At 45.7% G+C, this 25,746-nt stretch overlaps 1 protein-coding gene across 1 annotated transcript; it reads left to right on the top strand.

Annotated features, from left to right (window-relative positions):
- On the top strand, nt 1-25,746 carry YBX3 (Y-box binding protein 3). Its single transcript, XM_074159356.1, has 10 exons — nt 1-96; nt 1,995-2,255; nt 6,522-6,585; nt 8,307-8,340; nt 13,387-13,476; nt 14,150-14,272; nt 19,726-19,817; nt 23,745-23,916; nt 24,563-24,663; nt 25,118-25,746. The coding sequence occupies exons 2-9, from the start codon at nt 2,000-2,002 to the stop codon at nt 24,626-24,628; spliced, it is 897 nt and encodes a 298-aa protein (XP_074015457.1). The 5' UTR covers nt 1-96; nt 1,995-1,999; the 3' UTR covers nt 24,629-24,663; nt 25,118-25,746.

The following is a 25,746-nucleotide window of genomic DNA, read 5'->3' as shown; positions in this document are numbered from 1 at the left end:
GGGAAGTGACGTGGCGGGAGCGTGGCGCGAGGAGGGGGCGCTGGCCTGAAAACTCCAGAAGAGAGCAGGAACGTCGTGGAAAGAACACTCGTGGGGGTGGGAAGCCGGGGGGGGGGGGGGGGTGTGGGAAGCACAGGGAAAAGCAGAAGAGGCAGGAAGGCAGGAGAGGGGAGGGGGGGGCGTGGGGTCGTGCCGTGGCCATGAGGCAACGGCGGCGGGACCGCGGGGGGGGGGGGGGGGGGAAGGGGAAAGGGGGGGGGGGGAAACAACGTGTCACGGGAGGAGCGAGCCGGAGGGACCCCACGGGGGACAACGTGCCGGCGTGGAAATAGGCGGCAAGGAAAGAAAGCGGAGCGAGGGCGCCGGGACGGACACCCCGTCCCACGCAAGGCACACGCACCACGGCCCCCGCCCCCGCCGTCCTGCCCCTGCCGCGCTCGCCCACGCGGGGACCCACGGGCAGCTCGGCCCCTCCGCGCTCCCGGGATCTATAGATCTATATCTATATATGTACGGACGTGCCCGCGCGCAGGGGTTCCCACGGAGACCGATGCGCGTGCCCCCCCCCCCCCCCCCCACGCTCCACGCCGCGGCCGCGCGCACGCCCCACGCACACACACAGGCGCGCGCGGAGTCCCGCGCACACAGGCGGCCACGTATACACACACACACACACACACACACACACACAGACACACACACGCAGGCGGCCGCGTATACACACACACACACGCGTGTACACACACAGGCACACACGCGGCCACGTATACACACACACACACACACACGCGCGGAGTCACGCGCACACGCGCGGAGTCACGCACACACGCGCACACACACACAGGCACACACACGCACACAGGCGCGAAGTCACGCGCACACAGGCGGCCACGTATACACACACACACGCGCACACACAGGCGGCCTTGTATACACACACACACACGCGTGTACACACACACACGCCCAGAGTCACACACAGGCACACACGCGCACACACACACACACACACACACGCACACACACAGCCGCGTATACACACACACAGACAGAGGCACACGCGCGGAGTCCCGCGCACACACACGTGGCCACGTATACACACACACACACAGGCACACACACGCAGGCGGCCGCGTATACACACACACACGCGTGTACACACACAGGCACACGCGGCCACGTATACACACACACACGCGGAGTCACGCGCACACGCGCACAGGCACACACACGCACACACAGGCACACACACGCACACACACAGGCACACACACAGGCACACACACGCACACACACAGGCACACAGACAGGCACACAGACGCACACAGGCGCGGAGTCACGCACACACAGGCGGCCACGTATACACACACACACGCGTGTACACACACACACGCGCGGAGTCACGCGCACACGCGCGGAGTCACGCACAGGCACACACGCACACACACAGGCACACACACACGCACACACACACGCACACGCGCGGCCGCGTATACACACACACACACACAGAGGCACACGCGCGGAGTCCCGCGCACACACGCGCGGCCACGTATACACACACACACACACACACGCGTGGAGTCACGCACACACGCGCGGCCGCGTACACACACACACACACGCGCGGAGTCCCGCGCACACAGGCGGCCACGTATATACCCGCACAGCCGCGCACGCAGAAAACGGCCGGAGTTCGCCCACCCACGCGTGTTCGTTCATTCCTTCCTTCGTCCTCCCACGCGGGGGGAGCCGCTCCCCGCCCCGCCCTCGGTCGGTCGGTCGGTCGGTCGGTCGTTCTCTCCCTCCCTCCCTCCGTGTCGGCGCGGCCCCTTTAAATGCAAATGAGGCGGCGCGAGTTGCCGGCGCCGGCCCCCGCTGACTGTGTTAAAACTTCGGCGGGGCCATTTTAGGGGCAGTAAGACCCAGCGCGGGCCCGAGGGACACCCGCAGCCCAGCGCCGCGCACCAACCGCCCACCCTCCCTCCTGCCAGGCACCATGAGCGAGGCGGCGGAGACCAGCACCGCCACCACTACCACCACCACGACTACTACCACCACCGCTACCACCGTAGCTGCTGCCGCTGCTGCCGCCCCGGCCGGAGCCCCCGCGCCGCCGCCGCCGCCGGACGCCAAGCCCAAAAGCCCTGTCAGCGCCGCTGCCGCGCCGGGTGCGGCTGTCGCTGAGGCGGCCACCCCCTCCGCCGCCACCACCACCACAACCGCCGCGCCTGAGACGGAGAAGAAAGTGCTGGGTGAGTAGCCGGGCCCTGCTCACAACTTCTCCGGGACTGGGAGCGGGGGGGGGGGTAAAACACAGCACATGGCGGACGGGGCCCAGCCCGGTTCGCCCCCCCCCCCCCCCCCCCCCCCGCAGCTGTGAGTCAGGCTGCGCTCTGAGGAGGCGGTCGTTCCTTCCTCCTTCTCCTCCTCCTCTTTTCTCCACACCCCGGCTGAGGGGGAGCCGAGAGGCGCTTGGTCGGGACGGGAGTTGGGGTCAAGGCACCTGTGTGGAGCGGCCCCTGCCCCGCCCGGTCCCGGAGAAGCGCCCGGGGCGGCGAACCGCCGCCCCGGGCGCTTCTCCGGGACCGGGCGGGGAATAGAGGAGTGAAGCGCAGCCATGTTGAGGGGCTTCCCGGCACCTGCTGCCCGCCCCCCCCTGCCCTGGGGGTTGTTGCTAAACCAGGTGGTGCCCCTCTTTGGCCTTCGGGTGGTTTTGTTAGGGTTTTTTGGGGTGTTTGGTTGTTTTTTGGTTTGTGTTTTTTCTTTTTTTTTTCCCGTTTGTCATCAGCTGGGACTGTTTAGTTTGAGGCAGAGGAGGCTGAGGGGGAGACCTCATCGCTCTCTATAACGACTCGAAAGGACACTGTAGAGAGGTCGGTGCTGGTCTCTTCTCACGGGTAATTAGCGATTGAAGAAGAGGGAACGGCTTTAAGCGGCAACAGGGTGGGTTTAGAGTGGACATCAGGGGAAAAAAAAAAAAAAAATTCCTCACAGAAAGAGAGTGGTCAGACACTGGAACGGGCTGCCCAGGGAGGTGGTTGAGTCACCATCCCTGAATGTGTTTAAGAGTCATTTAGATGCGGTGTTGGGGGATATGGTGTAGGGGAGAACTTTGTAGAGTGGGGGTGATGGTTGGATTCGATGATCCCAAGGGTCTTTTCCAACCTGAATGATTCTATGATTAAAGATGCGAGTGAAATGCCAAGTTGCCCTCTTGGCGCTCGAGCCCAGCATACAGCTAATGTTTCTTCATTGTGCCTAAACAGGCTCCACCTGTTGAAAAGGTGGAAATAGGGATCTACTGTTTAGAACTGCCTAACTTTTCGGAGGTTAGCCAGGCAGAGAAAGCTGAGGCTGACGACTAGTGCAGAGTCCTGAACTTCATGAAGGAAAGACAAGTATCCCCATCCCCTTTGGAAGGGAAAGACTGAGGTTGTACAGCAGCAAACACAGGAGGATTTCTCTGGAGCTGAGTTAGGAAGGATTCTAGCAAATTCTTCTAGAAATTGGAGGTGCTGTTGGTGTGTTTTTTCTCTGTTCCGTTATCTGATTCATCAGTAATCAGTCAAGGCACATCTGTATCTGTTGGTATGTCTGGTTGCTTCTTGCCTTAAAGTGGCTTGTTTCATTCTTGGTGATGTTTTTATCTTGTTCACCTGTTGCTATTGCTTGGAGAGCAGGGTGAGGGGGGGAAAAAAGTTAAGGCACAAGGGCCTTTTCTGGGCTAGCAGGAAAAAGAACCATTGTGGTGATGGTCTTTCATATTGGCCTTATTGGTAGGCAAGCTTTTTAGCAGGAGTTGTAAGGAAAATTATCTTTGATAATGCTAATTGGAAATGGATGTACGATCAAGCCCACCTCAAATGTCCCTGTTAATGAATGATCTTGTAATCATGTTTGCTGAAGTCTTCTCTTACAAAGATCCCATTAGAAGCAAGGTCTGATGTTTGCCCAGGGCATCCCAATGTCCGACTTCTAGGAATAAGGATAAAGGTTAATCAACTTTCTCTTCTCTCTTGGTCACAGGAAGCTTTGGCTTTCCTTGTTAAAACTAATGAAAAGGCTATTTTGGCATGGGTGGGACTGGCTAATGAGTGTTTCCTCTGATAGCATCAGAGTACAGCATCTTGTAGAAATATGCTGGCTTTCACTTGCTAGTGAGATGGGTGTCATCACACCAACTACCTTCTCTGACTCGTCAGTAAAACTGGTTATGGCTTACTCTGGGCTTGCCTTCCTCCTTGCCTCATCTCCCCGCTATGACAGCTCAGGCTTTGTAATGGCTGCACCATGGCCGTGTGGATGTTCAGTGTCATGCCACTGTGTCTGGTGATCTTTTCCCCTACTGTAATGCTGAGGGCAGACTGTAAGACTAATGTGGGTAGGGGATGGTATTTCCCCTTATGCTGTTTTAGTGAATATATTGGAGACTCGCCCCTGGTCTCTGGCAGCTTGTGCAAAAGGAGCAATGTTGCTCTGAAGCTGTGCCAGTTGACCATGTCCAGTGAGTTTTGACAACCTCTCCTTCCTTCCACCAGCTTTCTGACTCCTCTGAGGGTTTTCCTCAGGCTTCCTAGGGTTCTCACCCTCTTCCTAATCTGATTGAAATAGCTATTGAATCTGTTGGGTTATTTTGTGGGGGAGGGAAAGGATGATGGTGGAAGAGTCGGTGGTATTAGCCTTGTTTCTTAAAGCAGGCGAAAATCTGCATGTGCCATTGGCACCTGATTCTGTGCTCTCCCCTTCCCTCTGCTTCATCCCCTGTTGACTTCTATCTTAGTGCAGTGAGTGAGATCTTGCATGAAGCCAGTCCCTTTCGGTACAGACACCCCTTCCACAGTGACATCCCCATGAAACAACTTAAAAACACAACTATAAATGTTGATGCTGAAGACTGTTATTGCTAATGAATCAGTGCTAGGCAGTGGAACTTAGGGTCTTTATGTCTGTAAACAAGAACCCTTGGGTATGGATGCTGTACTAGGTAGAGCCCTTTTCTCTAAGAACTGTCTTAGTCTTAACATGGTTTTGCTTCTTCTAAATATGAACTTTTTTTTTTTGCTAAAAAAAATGTATTAAAGACCAAAACCTTCACTTCTACAGGTGCAATGAGAAATGGCCTGTTATTACTTTCAGTATCAACAACAGTACTGCAATGGGCTGCTATCAGCCAACATTCCTACTTTAGCTGTCTATTCAGGGGAGGAGGAGTTGCTCTTTTTGTCTGTCTGAGGTGTATATAAGAATGGTAAGACGGCGTGAGACCAAAGGTCTGTCTAGCTCTGTCATCTAGTGGATGTTTAGGGAAGACTACAGGTGTAGAGCAGATGAAGGTAATGATTTGCAGTGTGTTCTTGCTGCTAGCAGACTGGCTTGGACTTCTGAACAGGAGATTCTCTCTAGACTATTTTCCTTTTAAATGCTTCTTGGGTTCCTCCCACCCCCCCAAATATATGTAAGGTTTTTAACTAGCAGTCATCTGTAGGTGACTAGACCCTTTTCAAACGAGTACTATGTAAATTGCTTAGATAGTTGTGATCATGCTATGTTGTAAGTAGCATCTACTGAAATCTAGACACCCAAATTCTCTCTTTTCTGTAGGTTTAAAAAGCACAAGTTTGTAGCCTCCACCCAGTTGCTGAGAGGGAAGGAGCTACCTCCATTGCTGTGGAGTTCCTCCCACACGTACCTATATGTTGGAGGAACAGGTTTTGCCAGATCCTATAAGACACTGCAGTATGGCTTCTAAATAAGATGCTGTTTTGGTGTTGAGACAGGAGCTTGTCTTGCTTTGGAACATAAAGTTGGTCAGTTTGTAACTGGTAAATTGGATATCTAGAAGTAGGAATATAAAAAAACAAACAAAAAAAAAACCAAAAAAACCCCAAAAACCCAACAAACCAACCCCAAACAAAAAACCCCATGTGCACAAAAAAAAAAAAAAAAAAAAAAACCACAAAAAAACAGCTTCTGGGGTCTTGTTTGGTTAGAGTGATGTTGACAGTGCAAGGAAGAGCTTGTCCAAAATAAGGATGTGCTGCCTCTCCACTTGAGAGAGTTGCCATGGTGCTTGATATTGCTGCTTTGGCCAGTTTTCCTTTCCAAGGAAGAAAGGAAGGGTAACTCTGAGTGAGAGGACTTTTAAACACCTTTCCTCAGCTATGTTTCACGTCTAGCTTCTAAGCTAAAGAGAACTGATGAATGACAGTGGGACTTGCAGCTTTACTGCCCACTTCTGGGTTGAGTAAAAAAGGGATGTATGGCCAATTCTGAAAATAGAGCTGGACTTCGTTCTAGATGCTGGGTGGTAAACTATTGGATGAAGAACAGCAACTGAAAGCACTACTTACTGCTACTGTGTTTGTGTAAACTGAAGTGGGATGTGAAGGTAACCTTCGAGCGTTAAGGGAGCAGAATAGGTTTGGTTGTGACTTCCATGTGCAGGTATGAAAGTATTTTTGTAACATTCTTGTACTTCATTACGTTTTAGAGTAACTTCTTTAACTTCCTCTTTTCAGCCACCAAAGTTCTTGGCACAGTCAAGTGGTTCAATGTCAGAAATGGATATGGCTTTATCAACAGGTATGTTTAAGTCATGATAGTTGTATTTACTGTACTAAGACTCATAGTACAGGTAACGTCATGCGTTAGTAATTGCAGCAGAGGCCCAGGAACCTGACTACAAGTTCATGCAGCCGATAGCCAGAATCGGCCAGGCATTCAACAAATGTAGATATCGTCTCGAGGGACTCTACCCCGCTTACACACAACCTTCAATGGAGGGTGCATGGGGAGAAAAAAGAAGGGGTTAAACTCATTGCAGATTTCTTACTTGTTTCTCATGCGTATTGATACTATACCTTTAACGAGCTGTATGTTCTTTTGTGACTGCCTAGCTTTTCTTTTTTAAAGTTTAAGTGCAAGTAAGCTTGGAGGATGAGGGGAAATACTTTTGGATAAAAATTCAAGTATTAACTGATGTCTAAATGGACATTGAGATTGTCTGATACCATGTAACTGAAGATATCCCAGGCCTGGGTTCATAGAAGTTCTATCTTTGTGTCTCTTTCTTCTCCTCTGAATGTGAACAAACTTCTGAATGGCGTCGATAATCCAAATATCTATAAGTGATCACACTTCACCCCTAGGTGCACAAGACCCACACTTGCAAGTTACTGGAGGAAATTGGCTTTTAAGGCTGGAATATCTGTGAGGTTGAGGGGCTTAAATAAATGTCTTGTGTGCTTTATGAAAAACGAAGCTCCTGCATGGTGAATGCTTGTCTTGCAAGAGACATACCTGGCAAGTTATTTTGTCCTGTAAGTCCTTGTAATCCAAGTTAAAGAGAAGGTGGATTTGGATGAGTTGGACACTGTAGAAAGGGGTAGAAGAACCCTGTTTCGTGGATCGGAAGGCAGTCCTGTACAGTATTAATGCCAGTCTCTGGAGACTACTATCCAGCGTTATGTAAGCTTAGAAGAAAAGCTTGAATTATCAGGTACTCTTAAAGGCTTTCACAGCAGTTGATGTGAAAACCTGCAGCTGAATATGGTATAACAGCTTGTCACTTTTCTTCCTAAACTGAAGTCTGCTGTTACTTCAGTCCAGTGCAACAAGTTTTGGATTATACATTATCTTCACAAAGTCTGACCCGTCTGTTCCTTGTGTAGAGAAGGAATTGAGTGAACAGATGGTAGGGCCTAGGTTCTTTCTTTTGTAGGGGAACGCAGAATCAAGGTCTCAGACCCGTCTTCGTGTTTTGCATGCGGAAGCCTGAACTGGCTTGCCTAATCCAGACAACCTCATGTTCGTGTCTGGGTCACCCTCCAGTGGACTCTCCTAACACCTCTTGTGCATGGTTGCTTTGAGTTTCACTGAAAGGAGAGCTCTGTTAACAGCTGTGGCCAGTCCTGTTGATAGTCTTGCTTGACCTCTGGGATAACAGCTCAGGTTGCAGCCCCTGTGGAGGTTTTTTTGGGAGGATAGAATAGTGAAAGGCAAGAGGTGTAGTCATTAACTCTGCTCTGTATCAAAACAAAATATTGAACCTTTGCCAGAAGATGAGGGAGAACCTCCCTGCCTGTCCCCTCACAATTCTGAAGGGTGGGGAGTTCTTTCTGCTGTCAAGCTTATGACCCTGAAAATTCAGAGCCGGGTCTTGGTAGCGTAGACTTACACAGAATGTATGGAATCCAGGGGATGTACTACAGGCTGGGGGGAGGAGGGCTTCACTTGTGAAGTCAGGGATTTCTATTTAAATCCCTTAGTCTGAACTCTTATGACTTCTCACTTTCTTTTCACAGAAATGATACCAAAGAAGATGTGTTTGTTCATCAGGTAAGACAGCACTAATTGTACTTGGAGATGTGCACTACGGTAGGTTTCTAATGCAACTTCTGAAACAGCCACCCAACCTTGTCTTGGCTTCTTAGAATATTTACCACAAATACATTGACTGGACATGCACATTGCAATCTTCAGGGAGTAGTATTAGGGTGTGTTTTCCTTCTCTATGAAGTGTAACTGAAGAAGTAGGTATTATAACCACTTAGGCTTTTTGTTGTCTGCTCTGATTTGAACACTAAAGGTTTTTGGGGGTGTCTTTGGTGTGGTTTTGTTTGGTTGTCCCTTCCCTGAGAGGATGACTCCTGTTTTGTAAATACATTGCTACTTGTTGTCTGTCCTTCCCCCTCATTTCCTTGTGCTCCTCGTGTCTTCTGTTTCTTCCTACGCTCTTCGTTTGCTGGTCTCTTCTGTCTGCCCTCCCTGGTATTGGAGAGAAAGTGATCTAGTCTGGCTCTTGACCAGCCTGGGTTGCCATCAGCTGTTGCTGCGTGAGGCAGCTGCTCTTAGGAAAAAGAGGGGAAAGGCTGTGTGCCAAGTGTGCCCAAGCAGACAGAGATTGCCCAGCAGCTTTTTATTGACAGCTTCCTTGAACTGCCAGTAGGCTGTTCTAAGTTTATACTGTGACTCTTAGGTCACAGCCAACTAATGGGAAGACAGAGGATGCTGTCTTCGTGCTAATACAAACCGCTTAGTTGGCTTGAGTCTGGTTTTGCATCATCTGAGACTTTTACTTCAACAGAAAAGGGAATATTGTCCCTGGAGCCTCTCCCATATGAAATGTCTGCTGGCCCGTGTGATTCTTAAATGCATGAGCTTTCTCTGTGGTATAAGTGGCAGTATTTCCATCAAGTATAACCAGGATCCTTGCGCTCAGAGTTCGTCACAGAGGATGAGGGTATGTGCATACGTAGTTGTGTTAAACATGCTGGTCAACATTGAGAGTTAGTTTAGTTTTTGTGGCTTTGTGACTAAATAGCCTGTGATAACTGTTTCTTGGGGTCAAGGGGTATAGACCAGTTAGCCCTAAAATGGGTGAAGCTGGGAGGGAGTAAGTCTAGTGCCTGTAATGAGTGAAGATGTCAGGAAGTTTGCGCACTACACATTCCCAATTCAGTTAGTGGTCTGGGAGCAAGAGCTCTCAATGCATGTACCAGTTTCTAATGGTCACCCTCCTTCCTTAATGACCATGAGTTGTGTGCATGCTGATACAGATCCTGCACCCGCAGCCTGATGGGAACTCCAGGGGAGCTTCCGGAGGAAGGTGGGAAGAGTTCCAGTAGCAGAAACATGTTCTGGATAGGCGGCACTGCAAAACTACCTTGAAGACAAGTGAGGTCTCCCTGAGACCTGTGAGAAGATAGCCTGGAAAATGGTTGTTGTGCTGATGACAGACAACATGGATCAGTTGTTATTCTGCTTGGGAATGCTGCCTGTGGAGGCCCAGACAGTGAAGGCCCACAGCAAGCTAGTACTAGCTGTGTTGTTTTGTCTCCTTCACCCGTGGAGATTATTCACCTAAATGTAAACTGGTGTGTGTGTAACTTTTTTTTCCTCATCTCCTGTGGCTGAAATCCTCTCATAGTGAGGACTGAGCAAAACTGGCTTGACGTTTCAGAAACAGCACATGGTGTGCAGGGTTGCATCTGATCAACCCTCTTGGTGGGCTGTACATGGCAGAGTAGATCTAGCTTCCAGCTCTGGCCTGGGTTGGCTGCAATCGGGTGTTCCTCAGTTCTTCCATCTCAAGCCGATCCTGTGCAGGAACGTCCTCGCTCCCAGAGCCTGGGGCTTTCTGGCCGGAGCTGCTGCTGCCTGGAGTGCTTGGCTCTTCAGGGCCAGCGGATGGATGGGGCCCGCCCAGCGAGGGAGACAAATCCATGGTGTAAGCAAACATCCTGCTGCAAGCTGCCTCTCCGGGGTTCCTGCCTGGTTCTGCCCCTCCTCCCCGTGCCTGTCCCGGGAGGGGCTGGATTACATGCCTAATCCCTTCAGAATAAGGCTGACCTAGTTGAATAGATACAGCCTCCTCCCCAGCACGCATCCGCAGTGGGAAGGGAACAGGCCGATCTCATGATTGGAATGGGGGTTAACGTTCGGTGTCTGGCTATTGGATGCTATTTATAAACCTAGTACAGATTAAAATGCTTTTCTCTTTAGGGCATGCATGGCTTGCTTTGAATTAACCCTTTTTCTCACGGGGGACCCAAGCAGTGTTTTGGGGAAGGGCAGTGCTTCACCTGCTTTGTCTTCCTTGCATCCATCCTTGTCCGGTTGGTTCATGCAAGGTGCTATTGATGTACTTTTAACGCCGTTTAGGGCACTGTGTCAGTTAGAGGTGGTGTGAGCAACAGGGATCCGTCTGCCTTGTGGGATGGATGGAGTGTGTCTGGGAGGGAAGGAGGGTCTTGCAATTTAAGACCATTAAAAGTGTCAGTAGCCAGGGAAGTCCAGTTTAATTAGGCGTAGTTTAAATGGACAAGCAGTGAGGAGGAGTTAAGCTCTTCTGCTGCACAGGTCTGTCATCTTCTTCACTGGGTTGTATTCACTGGGCACAGCCTCATGTATGCGCACCAGTAAGTGGCGTAACAAATCTTGGCTATTGCTGTGACAGTGCTGGATGGGCACATGATGCGGTGATATCATGAGGATATGGAAAGAACTCTTCCAAACAAAATACCAGACTAGCTCTGAAGACTCTTATAGCTGTCTGTTCATTAGTGTCCCCTTGGGAAAGGAAAGGCTCTGTCTTAATTGTTGAGTGTTGTCTGTGTTAACACAAAACATGTGTCTTTTGATTCAAAGCAGCTGAATCCTGCAGGATGCTGGTGAACAGTAACGGGGAGAACAGTGCTTTCTCCCCTCTGGATATACAGAGTAAAAGTATTTTCATCAAGCTTAGAGCTTAGGCTTGTTAGAGGCTTATTTCAGCAATGTTTACCTGCAGCTAAAGTAGTAAGTAGTAAAGCTGTATAGTTTCTGCTCTGAATTGTTCCTGGTTGTCTTTGTAAACCGGACTCCAGCCTACTGTGTGTGGTAGCCTCTTTCTCCTACCGGCACGTTATTCGGTTGCAAATCTGAATCTTGAAGTTTCTGTTCCTAAAGCTGGAACAGAACATGCGGAATCCTATTGAATTTATCTTCCATTACCCTTACTAGAGGATGTTTGAGGAGTTTGATTAATCTTAAGTATGCCCTCTGCTGAGAAGAGATCTGGTAGTCCTTTCTTCCTCTGCATTTATGAGGAAGGGGAAGGAGTTTGAAATGCAGCTTGTTGACATCTCTGTCATATACAGAGCACAAGTCTTAGGAGTTTGAGTCAGTTGTCTCAGTACAAGTGGTGGTGAAGGAATTAAGCCCTTAATCTGCAGGGAAGGTAATGATTTTAGTATTAGTATTACAGCATTTGTGGAAAAGCTAGTGCTTCCAGCTGATTTTAGAAATGAGGCTGTTCCACTAATAGGTCAGCAGAAAGCAAATAAAGCTGTCTCAGCTGATGGTGGGAGTCTCTGCTTTGTAAAGTAATTCCCCAAAGAATTCACTTGAGCAGCTCATTCTCTTCCTGTATCAAAAAAAAAAAAAAAACCACCCTGCTCTTGGGTTGTTTTTGTTTTGATAGCAATAATATGTACACTCTTGCATTCTTCCTTAAGCTGTGCAGGGTACAGGGAAAGGTGTGGCTAGATGTAGGGCTAAAAGGACATGCTGGCTTATTGCCTAAAACACAAAGGGGACTGTATTCCGTAACAATGAGAATACTTTTTCCTAAACTGGTCAAGTTCAACTTTAAACTGATGAGAACTTTTTCTTCAGTGGGAAATATTTTTGGACTATTGTTGACTGAATGACTGTAGTTGCCACATAGGGGCAACAGCTCAACTGATCTTCATTCTGCTTGTTTTGCTTAAACTGCAACAGATACAGAAAAGACAGTTTTCCTTTCTGCCCTGCGTCCTGTTTCTTAAGCCAGATTTGTGCCCTCTGTTTCTGTGTGTGCTTCTGTCTACTGGATGTGCACCTGCCTCCTTCATGCTAGCAAAAGATGCCCTATCAGAAAACTTTAGGTGGATTGGTCTTAATCTAAGAGAACTTCAGTAAAAAGCTGCCCCCTAGATTGGCTTGTACAACGTGTGTGTTTCGGTTTGTGCTATGTTTTTCTGGGGGGGGGCGGGTGTGTGTGGGTGTGTGTCTCCCCTGGCCTCTTCCAGTTTGTGAACCTTTACCAAATGAACAGATAGTAGGCTTGTCTTGCTAACTGCCTCTTGTGGAATCCTAGAAATACTCCACAGAGTGAAAGGCGACAGGCTGAAAAATGGTTTCAGGAGGTTTTAGTGTTCCTGTGAGTCTGAAGAGGTTTTCAACTGGTTTTGATCTGAAGCCACATTGTTAACAATATTTTGGGGTTTCAGCCTAGAAATGATGGCTAAGACTGAGATTATCTATTCTGGTACTATTCCTGTGTTCCTTAGGGACTCGCCTAATTTTTCGGGGTCTCCATTACAGTGATTAGGTAAAATGCTTTTTTTATGTAACACCAGAGTTCTAGTAATTCTTCTGGAGTTGCCATGACGCCTTATAGTTAATGCCATCTTCTACAAAATTGCTTCTGGTCTTAACTTCTCTGTAGATGGTCTACAAGTCTCCTAATGACTGTGAAGCAATGGGTCACAGTTGCTGCCAGAGCTGCTTTCGTATAGCTTGCCAGGAGATCAAACACTCAGTGTGAACTCTGCTCATACAGAAATATATAACGGTCTGGATATTTAGTAGGCTTGATAGAGGGGATTCCTGGAGCAACACCTGATTTGTAAACTCCTGAGTATTAAGAAAGGAGTGAACCTCGACTGAGTATTGGAGGGCCTGTGAAATGAGACATCTATATATTTGGAGTATCTTGGTGTGGTGACTGATCTGGTATGTAGAGTCGGGATTGTAGCAGAATACTGTCCTTCCCTCATCTACAGGGCTATGAATGTGTATGAAAAGGAGTAAGATAAACTAATATATTTTCTTTGTATGTATCTTTTTTTTTCTTTAAAGACGGCGATAAAGAAAAACAATCCACGGAAATACCTACGCAGTGTTGGTGACGGAGAGACTGTAGAATTTGATGTGGTCGAGGGAGAGAAGGTGAGAGATTATGGAGATTTAGGGGGGTGGTCCAGCAGAGCTCTCATCACTGCAGCGGGGAGTAGCACAGAACCTTAGCTGTGCATCTGGTAGTTCTGTCCAATGTGTTAATCCCTGTGGTGGGTGGCATTCATACAGCTTTTCTGTGGAAGATCTGATTTTAAGGGCTTCACTAAAAAGTGTTTCTAGGTATGTATCATAACTCTGATTACATCCTGTTGCTTCTAGAACTCTTAATTATTACTTGATAGAGCGTTTGAAGCTTGCATTCTTCCCAGTAAACACTAACTGATGCATGTATTGCCCTGAAGAGTTTGTCTTGGGAGTCTGGTAGCTTAATAACTGTAGGAACCTTCAGGTTCTTTGCACTTCTACTTTTTCAAAGGCTTTTTGAGTTTTCTAAGCTTTTTTGATTTTGGGTGGTTTTTTCTTTAATCAGTTACTTCTTCCTATTTCCTCTGAACTCTGGCTGGCTGATAGGTTCTTAACTCATGATCATAACTCTTGTATTACCGGGTTGGGAACAGCAGACCTGCTTTTGTATTGCTTTGGAGGAAGGAATCTCTGTAGCTTGGAACTGATGCAAACAAGCCTCCTTCCTGTTGTGTTTTCTCTCTGTACCTGGTTGTTCTTTTCTTGCATCACCCTGGCTTACTTTCCTTTGGCCTTTTAGGGTGCGGAAGCAGCTAATGTCACTGGTCCAGATGGAGTCCCTGTAGAAGGCAGCCGCTATGCTGCAGATCGGCGCCGCTATCGACGTGGCTATTATGGCCGACGCCGTGGACCTCCTCGAAGCGTAAGTTTGATTTCTCTAGTGGTGGTAACCCTATGTCCTCAGCATCCTTCTGATCTTTTCATGAGAGGGAACTACAGGTTCAGCACTGGCATATAGTAAACTGTCAATGCTCAACTAAGTTGTGAGTGTTCTTCAGTAATATTCTGGCTTCCTCCAGCACATCATTGATGTTGCTACTGATATTTTTCTATTATTTGGTGTCCTGTATGCCCCTCCTTGTCATGTCTTTCTAGAATTGTGTTAAAAGCATCTCTTTGGGTGTTAAGGTGTCTGTCTGTTTGAAGAGTAAACCCAAAGGAGTGAGACACCTGATGCCTAAGTGATTCACCACACTCTTTACCTGAAGCAAGGGGAAGTATGTGTATTACCCTAAGTAGTGTAACCATAATTTGGAAGGGTTACTTGGAAAACCAGATTTGTTTAGAAGTTCATAATTTTTGCATGGCATGGTAGTAGTTTGACCAACTAGTTGAAACCTCCATGTATCATCTCTTCATAGACCTCTGCCTACAGCAGCACAGCATAAAGATAATGCATTTTTTTCTTCAAACTAGCTATGCACAACCCTTCATAACATCTGAAAGCCTTCCGAAGCAGCTCCCCGCAAGTTTTTGCAGAGGGAGAAGTAAGTACGAGGTCAATGGCTGTAGTTCTAGCAGTTACTACTCCTGTCCGCATTGTGCTTGTGCTGAATCAGTGCCTGGAACAATCCAACCAACTGGAATGTACTCTGGGCTTGATTGTACTTTCTTTCATAGTTCAGTCTGTGATCGTCACTTGCAGGAATGTACGAATGATATGAGAGGGCTGGTGGAAGTCTCTACCCAAACAACATAACTCTCTTCTCATTCTACAGAGTTGACAACAGCATGGGGGCAAACTGAGTGTTGTCAAATCCTTCCTTAAAGCCTAGCGGTTTATACTAGTTATCATGGGGTCTTTAATTCTGCTGGACACCACCGGAGCCTCAAATACATGAAAGGTGTTCTTTCTGAGTCCCTTTGAGACTACTCGAAGTTGGTGCTGGTAACTCATGGATATTTATTACCGAGTATGTTTGTTTTTGTGGTAATACAGTTTGTAGCTTCAGCTTACACACAAAGTGGCAAAGAACTAGGATACTTGCATTTGTTTTGCTTTTTGATGGTTTTTAGTCTTATATGTTAGCTCATCAACCAGCTACATTGCAGTATTGATTCTGTTTCCTTTTGCTCTCCTGAGATTAAAATCGCCCTCCACTGTCTTTATTGGGAGTGAGTGCTCTAGTAGATGGTGTTAGTGTTGTCTTGGAGCTGCTTGAGATTTTTAATAAGCAGGCATATCAAGGCTTAGACAACCCAGTATACTGATGGGTATGGAAAGCCGCTGTTCCTTTCTGCCTGAAGAGTGATTATGTGACACCCATCTTGGACGTGGGAAACATTCAGTCTCAGGGTACTTATGCTGCAACATGTTCTCTTGGATGTCTTGTGCAAATACTAAAAATCTGGTTTGCATGTGACACTAGAACACACTTGGATCCCTGTACTGGAAGATGTACCCAAGGGGAACAAATTGTTACCGCACTGTTTTCCTTTGGCTGGCTTACATCTGAGTCCCCAGACTGTTTTGGTGTGGGTACTGGACCTTAGCTGTTGTGTGACTGCTGCCTGATGTCCTATGAAGTAATCTGTGATTTCATAACCAAGACCATAGTGCTCTTTCTCTAGGATCGTTGACTCAAAGAATTGCAGCCTTCAAAACTTGTAAATGATAATTTACAAAAAGGTTGTTAACCTGGATGTTCACTGCTTCCTATTGCTCAGAGGGAAAGGAAAGTTTAATTTGTTGAGGTGACTTTTGACATGGTGACCTTCCTAGGCTTCAGGAACTCTTAGTTGATGTTGGTTAACAATTCCACAACTCGGCAACAGTTGATTTCTCCTTCCTCACTGACATGGTTCTAGGCAAACCAGAGATGCTTTCCTTTATTTGCCCTGCTAGATCAAATGGCTCTGTACTCTGCGTGTAACTTACTGAGTCTGGTTTGAACGCATTGTGTGAACTTCTCAAGAGTGAAGAGAACCTTGAGGAATCTGAGGTATTTAACCAGCTCCAGTGGAACTGTGTCTGGATTGCATGGAGACTTCCGTGGAAAGTAGAATTACTTGTTAATATCAGAAATTTCTTAATTGCATCCACTACAGAAAAGAAGCTCCGGTCTTCGCTAAACTGTCTGTGACAACATAGACATGGTATGGAGCTGTAGTCAGAAAGTTATAACAGACAATAAATCATGGAATAACCTTGAGAACTGATGATGCACACATCTAAATACTGTGTGCGTTATTAATAGAAGAAACCTCTATACCAGCGAGTTGGAAAACAAATGAAATGGTTTGAGAGCTGTTTCATAGGCTGGCACTATCTCTTGCAGAGAGGAGACCTGAAAATATGAGTAGTACTATACAAAAGGTAGAGATTGATCTGAAGAGATGTAAGAACAAATGAAGAAGAAATTAGGGGAAGCAGATGGGTGAAAAGCTCATTGCAGTTACAGTTAATGCTTACAAAACTCTTCTTGGGGGGCCAGTAATAAAATGTTGTACCTTTTTAGGGTCAGAGAAATCTGTGCAAGGTCTTACTGGGGAATTTCAGCCTGCATGCCTATTTTGGCTGCCTTCAGAGGAAAATGTAGAGTGCAGCATGGCAGCTTCATTCACTTGTCCTTTAGGATGAGCTAATGTTTTGTTAGAAGGTATTGCAATAAAAATTGGAAGGTTCCTGTGAAGGAGACTGAGTGAGCAGGATCATGTGCATGCTAGACGTGGTGCTTTTAAGAGTGAAATGAAGCTTTCCTAATGAATGAATGTAATATGCTTACTACCAGTACAGTAAAACAAGACCTCAAAGCTCAGGTTCTGTTTTCTGGTCAAACTGTATCTCTTTCAGTGACTTCTGACAGCATAATTATTTTATTCTGGCACTATACTTCACTTATGCCCAATACACCTAGAACAATGGACCGTAATACTAATGTAATATGTTAATTGAATTTCTTGTGATACTATAGAAGATGTAGGAAATTATCAGGACTTCTGGGCTAAGCAATTAATTTGCTTTGCTATTCTGTTTTCAACTGACTGGTTAAGCCAAACCCACTTAAAATGCTGACATAGCAACATGCGGTTCAAGATGAATAGGAGAATGTTTGCATTGGTTTTGAGTAATGCTTCATCAGGTTTAGTCATTCTTTCCTCTGTTGCTACAGGAGATGGAGTCTTTTATCTGAGATTCCAGTGCAGCCCTCTGTAGGGAGGAGTGGACTTGGGCTGTGCCATTAAAAACATGTAGAAATTCAATATTGCCTTTTGAAGAGCTGTGAATGCAATGCTGATTGTCAAGTGCTATAGGAGAGCTTTGGCTGGTGAAAAATATTGTTGCGTGCCCCTCCCTACAATTAGGTTGGCTGATGCTTTGTTAGCTTCTGGCACATTGTCCCTCAGACAAGACCTACTAGGCCTTCGTGGTTCTGAGTTTCTGGCGATGCAGCACTAGAACTGAGTGCTGGTTCCACATGCGCTTGCTCAGGAATCCTGGAGAAGAGAGATGGTGATTATGCTAGAACACATTCAGGATTGTTTTAGTTTCGTGTTTTCTCTTCCTTTCACATCTTGTGGCTCTCTTCTTTTTCTGTGCTTTGCAGTCCTCGCCTGAACAAGAGAGTGAGAGCAGGAGCAGCATTAGGTCCTCGCTTCACAAAGGGCGAGTCCCGAGACCTCTGGATCACTATTGCCACACGCAATACTGCCAGTGCTATTTCTCACCTTACTGTCTGAGACACTTCTGACCACTCATCACAGTTCTAATGAACTGTAAAGTTATATAGTACAAAGCATCTTGATAGAAACAGGGCAGATTAGTATTGCACAGTAGATAAAAGTGGTATGATGCTATCTTAAGCTCAGAAATGTAATTTTCCTTTTGGCTTCTGAGTCTCTCAAGTACTTCTCGGCTGCTATCAGTTATTACTATCTACTTAATCAGTGGGAGTTCCTGTGGGTATTCAGTCATCCTGATCAGTTTTATACATGAGAGAACATAATAGATAACGTTATTTATAATTGTGGGGTTTTTATTGAATTCTGATTTCTTTCTGCTCACCTCAGCAGCTGACCCTGTCATATTGTTAAGAATAGCTGGTATAGCTATTTCTAGGTACAGCATGTGAAGTATTCCAGTTGCCTTTAGGCCATGTCTCTGTGCTTTTTGGAAACTTGGACAATCTTCTTCTCTCACCACAGTAAAATACCCTCCAAATGCATTAATAACTTCAAGCGCTCTTTGTAGCTTTCCATGTCAGTCACTGAGGTTCACATAATTCCCCAAGATTTCTTGTTACAACCTACAGTGCACCAGCCTTTCTAAATATTTGCCATCGTGTTATCTTAGCTAAAGTAAAGTTCACTGCCCACTACTAGTTAAAATAGAGGAAAATATGATGGTGGTGGTTAAAATAGCTGTGTAGAAGTGGAAGGAGACCTGTCAAATTTAGTGTAGGCTACTGAAAGCCTGTCATGAAGCAACAGCTTTTGTTTTCCACTGGATCAGATGCAGAAGATGCACTTCTGTTTCTAGGTTTCTTGTTAAATTCCTTTTTTTTTTTTTAAAGGGAAGAATAATACAATGGAAACTGTAAATAATGTAACGTATTACGCACAGATGTTACTGATAGCTGTCACTTAAAAAAAAAAAACAAACCAAAAAGCCAAACAGCGAAATAGAAAAAAAAAAAACCATAATACTTTATGTCAAACACTTTTACACACACAACATTTTCAACCTTTCAGAGATGCAGTGGGTATATTTCCCCTTCGGCTGTTAACTGATAAAGCTGTATTTCAGTTTGGGTTGGTTTTTTTTTTTTTTCTATCTTTGAATTTCTTGATGTTTTTGTGGGAGTTCTGACTTCATTCTACACGAAGCCCCATTCCACAGAGAAGTGGTCTCTGGCAAGTTTCAGTATGATGTCTTTCAGTTAGCTTTCCGAATATAGAAGTGTTCTGATCAAGAGCTGCCTCTCCATAACATGTTTACCCCTTACAATGCAATGTTGTGTCTCGAAATGCCCTTTCATATGCATCGGCCTGGACCAATCTATGAATCTATGAATCTCTCTGCGCTGTCAGGTTCTCTGCCTTTCACGGCAGACAGGGAGAAGGCATTGTCAGATAGCTTCTTAGGGAACAAGAGCAGCATTATTGGCTCTTGTTCTGTCCTACTCTTATCTTTGCCCAAATTAAAGCCTTTTGAATATCTGCTGCTTCTTTTTAACCAATATGCTGGTGTTTCTGTACTGATACACTGTTTTTGAACTTGTGTTCAGATCGTTGGGCTCTATAGTTAATATACTGCCCGTGAAATAAGATAACGCTTTATCTTTGCTTCTGTCTTCTGTTTTCTTTTGGCTGCAGGGTGGTGAGGGAGAAATAAAGGATGGGGTCACAGAAGGAGGACAACTTCAGCAAGTCCATAGGAATCCTACCTATCGTCCCCGCTATCGCAGGTTTGTATTATTTCCTTTGCTTGCCACTACATTTGGATGCTTTTGTGATCTACACAGGCTTCATTAAGAGCAGGAAGCTATATTCCCTGGCATTAATATGTGTGCGGATAGTGGGGACAGTAAGAAGCATTTTAATTACCAAGAGAAAGGTGAGCCATGGGAGTAAAACAATTGTAGAAGCCATTCAATGTGCTTATTGCTTAGAGCTAGGAATAGGTCAAGAAAGAGAGAAGAGTTCTTTGTATCCTGTCACTTCTCACAATTGAGCAATGTATTGAAGTGAGTTGGAGGGTCTGTGCCTTCCCAGCTGGTCACTTATGCTTTCCTTGACAAGTAATGAATCCAAATCCCACTTGATCTGGGATCAAGCTTAGGCCCACCATCTGGAGGGGCAGGGTGTGCTTTATAACTCTTCTTGCAGACTGCAGGCAGTAACATGCAGCTTAACACTGGACTAGTAGCTTGTGCACATCCAGCTCAGTCCTAAGCATCACTCAGGCTTGGGTCTGTGCACTGGTGCTACTTATAGGTACAGAGAAAAGCCTACTGTCCACTAAAAACTGAAGTCATGTCTATCTCTTACAGGCAGCGTTAGAGTTACCTTGTAGTATCTGGCTTTAGGGGAGGGTATTGCTGTCAGTCAAGATATACGTTTTAGATTCCTTGGTGGTTCCTAAAGGAGAAGTAACAAAATAGGACTATTAGAGTTACTCTTGCTAGAACTTTTGGAGAAAGGCGGTGCTAAAGAGACTGGAGAGCTTCCAGAACAATAAAATTCGTCAAAAGAATTGAAGGGGGAAGAATGTGCGAAGGGTAGAAGTGACTGAGGACTCTGAGGCTGGGAGAAGAGACAAATGAAGATATGTTATAGAGGTCTTCAGGATGAGTAGCATGGAAAGGGTGGATGAAATTGTTTTTTGCTTTTCCTTCTGATAAAAGAATATACTATGAGGAGACTTTAAATGAAGGAAGTGGGAGACATGCTGAAAAAACAAAGGGAGGCTCATAGAACCATAGAACAGCCTGGGTTGGGAGAGACCTCGAGCCTTTTCTTTTCCAGGCAGCAAAGACCCAACGCCCTCAGTCTTTCCTCATAGGTAAGCTTCTCCAGCCCTTTGATCATCATGGCTTTCCTTTGGCTCTATCCAGTCAGTCAGTCTCCTTTTTTTTTTTTTTTTTTTTTGAATGGTGGGGACCAGAACTGGACACGGTACTCCAGGTGTAGCCCAATAAGTGCTGAGTAGAGTGGGGTGTTCGCATCTCTGCTGGTCGTGCCTCTGTGGATGCAGCCTGGCATCTTATCTGCCTTCACCGTGGTGCACTGCTGACTCCTGGTCAGGTTGCTGACTCGGGTTGTTGAGCGTACAGCAGGTTGCTGGAGCTTTTTTTTCCACAGGATGTTGGTGATGTTAAAAGCTTGCATGAGCTTCGGGGAGACTGGTCAAATAACTAGAAGATAACATCATTGTGATATCTCTAAATAGGCACAAACTCTGTCTGGCCCAGGAAATCTCTGGCGTGGAAAACAATTGGAGACTGGCAGGCTATTTGGGAAGTAGGCTTTCTTGTCTTTATTTTTCCCTAGGGATTAATAGAACTGGGATAAATGGGTACTTGAAGATACAGTAGGCCATTCTGATTTTTTTTTTTCTAGTAAAGATCCCTTGGATTCACGTGAACACTGTGATATATTTCCAGTGGGATATACGGTGTAAGTTGCCCGGTCATCTCTGTTAGTCATCCCTTAAACTGGCCAGTGCAGGATTGTTTTCTTCATTTTCCAGCCTTAGTTCTGACATTACCACTCCAGCTTCCAGCCTCTACACCGAGGGGAACAATTCCATAGCTAAGGAATTTGGTGCCGTTAAAAATATCGGTGTGAAATAATCAGCCTCTGACTGTCATACTCTTTGATGTTGCCTCACTTTTTATTTAATTCCTTTAAGTGGAAAAGCTCATTCAGATTCTTGCTGCCTTGCAACTTGTTTTATCTTGGAGAATGAGTGACAAGTAAAATACTGGATTACTTTCACTGGTGTTCTTCACAAAGCACTGTGGATTCTGCTCTCAAGGAGAGTTTGCTACTCGCTCTCTTGCTCCTCTTCATCTTGTCCTTGTCTTTCTATCAACTAGCTTATGAGGTCAAGCTCCAACGTTGAATTTAAGAGAGATGAAGTATGAAATGGCTGTAATCCCCACTTTTTCATGTACATGTTTGTTCAAAAGCAAACAGCAGGAGGTAAATAACAATGCAAGAGCAACAAGAAGCTGAAATTCCTATTTCATAGGAATAGCGATGTTGTCCTCGGTGGCTACCTGTTCCATGCAAAATGGATCCATCCTTCTGGATGCTAGGTATAGAACCATACACCTTCCACCTCTACTTTGAGTGTTTCTATCAGTAAACGTTTGAGCTAAAGTTGGCTTTCTTAGCTAGGATTGTGCAAACTGGGGTAATACTGATGCTGCTGCTTGTAGGGATGTGAGCAGAGTAAATTTTATTCTTGAAAGCCTTCATTAGCATTGGGCAGTCAGGAATAGCACCACACCAAGTACAATGAGGCACCTGAGATTTTGCATGTCGTGGGTGAATCACAAGCTGGATAATTTGCCTATGGCTAACGGGAATTTATGCATTTCTGATGCATTTTTCCCCTGTAAGAGGTATGATAGCTTACTGTGTCCAATAGGAGTGCACAATGCTCCTGTTCGAGTTAACAGGTAGGTATTGCTTGCATTTACATAAAAGCCTCAGTGTCACCGGATTTAGTTTATGGTAGATTCCTTTGGAAAAGCTAATGGCTTGGGGGATGGGATAGCTGTGGATTAGCTAAGCCACCTAATGGGAATTAGAGAGCAGGCAGTGACTTTGTCATCACTTATTCGGTGTTTTGACAGTTTACAAACATACTTTTTTTTGTACTGGAAATAGGATGAAATGCTCTTGCATGCTGCTGCAGGAACATGGGCTTGATAGCTTATAGAGAATCTTGAGTTGGAAGGGACCCATAAGGATCATAGAGTCCAATTCCCTGCTCCTTGCAGGACTACCTAAAACTAAACCATATGATTAAGAGCATCATCCAGGTGCTCCTTGAACTCTGACAGGTTTGCTGCCATGACCACTTCCCTGGGGAGCCTGTTCAGTAACTTCTCGGTGAAGAGCCTTTTCCTAATGTCCAGGCTGAACTTTGCCTGATGCAGCTTTGTTCCGTTTCCTCGTGCCCTATCATTGGTCGCCAGAGAGAGGAGATCTGCACCTCCCCCTCTACTGCCCGCCTTGAGGAAGTTGTAGACCATAGTTGTAGACCATAGCATATATGTTTGAGATGTAACCATACATTGTAGTTCCAAACCAAAAGCCTCTCTGCCTTTGAATACAAGATCCCAGAGATCTCCCCATGTCATTAACATGTTAGTGTTAATTAGGTCCAACTTGCCTGACTGAGATACATGCTTCACTTTCTTATATGCTCAAGAGGGGCAACATAAGGCAAAGAGGAAAGATCCAGGGATGGTTTACGGGTGGAATTGTAATTCTCAGGAACTGCACCATTAATAATGAAGAAGGCTGGACTGGTGTGTAACTAGTCCAAGATGAACTTGGCAGAGTCAGCCAGTGTGGTCACTACTGGCTTGTTTCTTCTAGTTAGCAATTCAAATAGGCTAACTACCTATTTAGTGTAGGACAGACAGTAGAATATGCTGATGAAGCTTCAGCAGTGAAGAGACACCTGGGTTAACTTGTCTAACCCAATAAAACAGCTCTTTCCCTTTCAACTATATGCGAGCTGAACTCTAAAGGGATGGTTTGCCAGCATTCCGAACTGTTACAGATGGTACTTGGTTAGGTTTCTGCTGGGCTCATGGTAGTTCAATCTTCTTAGGGTTCTCTCATACTTAACATATATTTCTCCCTCTCTTCAGAGGGCCCCCGCGTCCACGCCCTGCCCCAGTGGCTGGAGAGGCTGAAAACAAAGAGAACCATCATGAGGCCAACGCTATGAGTCAGCAGCCCCTTCGTCGTGGGTATAGGCGCCCGTACAACTACCGGCGTCGACCTCGTCCACCCAATGCTCCGGCTCAGGATGGGAAAGAGGTAAGCATGCTCCTGGCAAAATATGGCAGAGACTGAGTTTTGATGGGATGAATGCCCAAGACCTTTTGTCCTGTGGGGGTTTTACCAGGTGTGGTGTTGGTGTGCTGGAAGAGTCTGGCCGGGTCCAAAGTGCTGATGATTGAAGGTAGCTGGTTTAATTGCCTGTTCCTTGTGAACTTCTTTGAGAATGAGAAGTTTATCTTAAATAGAACCAGCAGTGGCGATAGGGACTACTTCTGGATAGTTCTTAACTGGGGTCAGACTGTAACAAATACTTTTGAAATGGAGAAAAACAGTGTGTTTTCTGGTTTCCTCGAGCCTTCAGTCTGTATGTAGTATCAGAGATGGATGTGAAGGCTCCAGATCCACTTCCTGAATTGCTTGAGCCAGATGATTTCGGGGAACTGTTTGCAAACAGATTTTTACCTTAATGAGGAAAGACTTTCTCATTCTGCATCTATTGAGGTGGTCCCTTGACAGAATGTGCTGCGTAATACTATAGGAAATACACTGAAGCTTATATTTTCTGAGGATTCATCATCTTCCTTGCTTATTTTAAAAGCTGGGTTCTGCTGGGCCTTCCACTGAACAGAGGAAGGGCCTGGAGGTCAGTCTTTGCCTATAATAAATGTTTATTGTGTCTCAGACAAAGGTGACTGAAACACCTGCTGAAAATCCTGCTCCAGTGACCGAGCAGAGTGGTGCTGAGTAATGTCCGGCTCCCCAGGCACCTTTACTATCCCTCAGGTAAGGATTATAGATAGTTCTTGTTCTCCAGCTGAAGCAGCATCATGTATGCTTCTGAGACTTGGACTCTGGCCACATCCCCCTTACGCATGGCTAGGTATTTGTGGTAACTTTTGAGAGTGCTGCATAGGCAAACCAAGGAACTGTTTGCTGCTTTCTCTTCTTTGTCTCCTCTGCCTCTGTGTCTGTATTTGTCACAAAGTAAATCTTGCTTCATCAGCCTGATTGTTTTTCAGGAAGATCTATCTGGTCTACATAGCAATAGCGTCTGCTGATGAGTTAGCGTGTTTTGCTTTAGGAAGATGCTAATGCTCTCAGCCTACAGATAGGATAAGCCAGTCCTGCTTATCCTATCTCTTGTTGTAAGAACTCCCTCTCCACCCGACACCCCATCTCTTCAGCAGGAAAATGAAACCTAGTAAACTGCATTGTCTCAAATTTGGCTCTTCAACAGGTGTCCTAAAATACAACTCAAAAGTAACACCAAAGAAACACTCAAGCAATAAATTGTCAACAGTGATGATGAAAGCAAAGATTTGAAACATCGGAACTTAAAAGAAAGAAAAAAAAAAAAAATTACCAGCAGCCGAGATCCAGGGAACGCCTGCAAGATAGATGCATGAAGAGAGAAAAAAGAGAGCGAGATTCAGAAAGAGCAACCTCCCCAGTTTCAACAGCAACTGTGGGTTTTTGGGTTTTTTATTTTTTAGAATTTCACTGTTTCGCTAGTATGAATTTTTCAATTTTTCTTTTGGTATCAAACTGAAAAGGGAAAAAACCCAACCAAAGAACTGAAATTGAAATCAAATGCTTTTTTTTTTTTATTGGATGCTGGTGCTAAACCTCCCAGGTGTGATGAGTTTTATTTTTTTTTTCTGTGCCAGTCCTGTTCACTGCGGGACACGGGGAGGAGAAACTTCCGCTTTCCTTGGTAAGATCTATTTGAAACTGTGCAGCATGGGTGACGTTCCTCACAAATAAAAGTGATTTCAACTACCAAAAAAAAAAAAAATACTGTTTCATTGTGTTTGCCATGTTTATCTTCAAAATAATGAATTATTTTAATCTTGCTGCTTCAGAGTT

The sequence above is a fragment of the Numenius arquata genome, chromosome 1 (assembly GCF_964106895.1).
Source record: "Numenius arquata chromosome 1, bNumArq3.hap1.1, whole genome shotgun sequence".
Lineage (NCBI taxonomy): Eukaryota > Metazoa > Chordata > Aves > Charadriiformes > Scolopacidae > Numenius > Numenius arquata.
The sequence above is the reverse complement of the archived record's forward strand: the minus strand, read 5'-3'. Positions and strand labels throughout refer to the sequence as shown.

Excerpts from the sequence above, each read along its gene's own strand:
- YBX3 (XM_074159356.1), top strand. The coding sequence starts at position 2,000 with ATGAGCGAGGCGGCGGAGACCAGCACCGCCACCACTACCACCACCACG. Across the intron at positions 2,256-6,521 it reads GACGGAGAAGAAAGTGCTGG|CCACCAAAGTTCTTGGCACA; the intron begins GTGAGTAGCCGG and ends TCCTCTTTTCAG. Across the intron at positions 14,273-19,725 it reads GCCGTGGACCTCCTCGAAGC|GGTGGTGAGGGAGAAATAAA; the intron begins GTAAGTTTGATT and ends TTTTGGCTGCAG.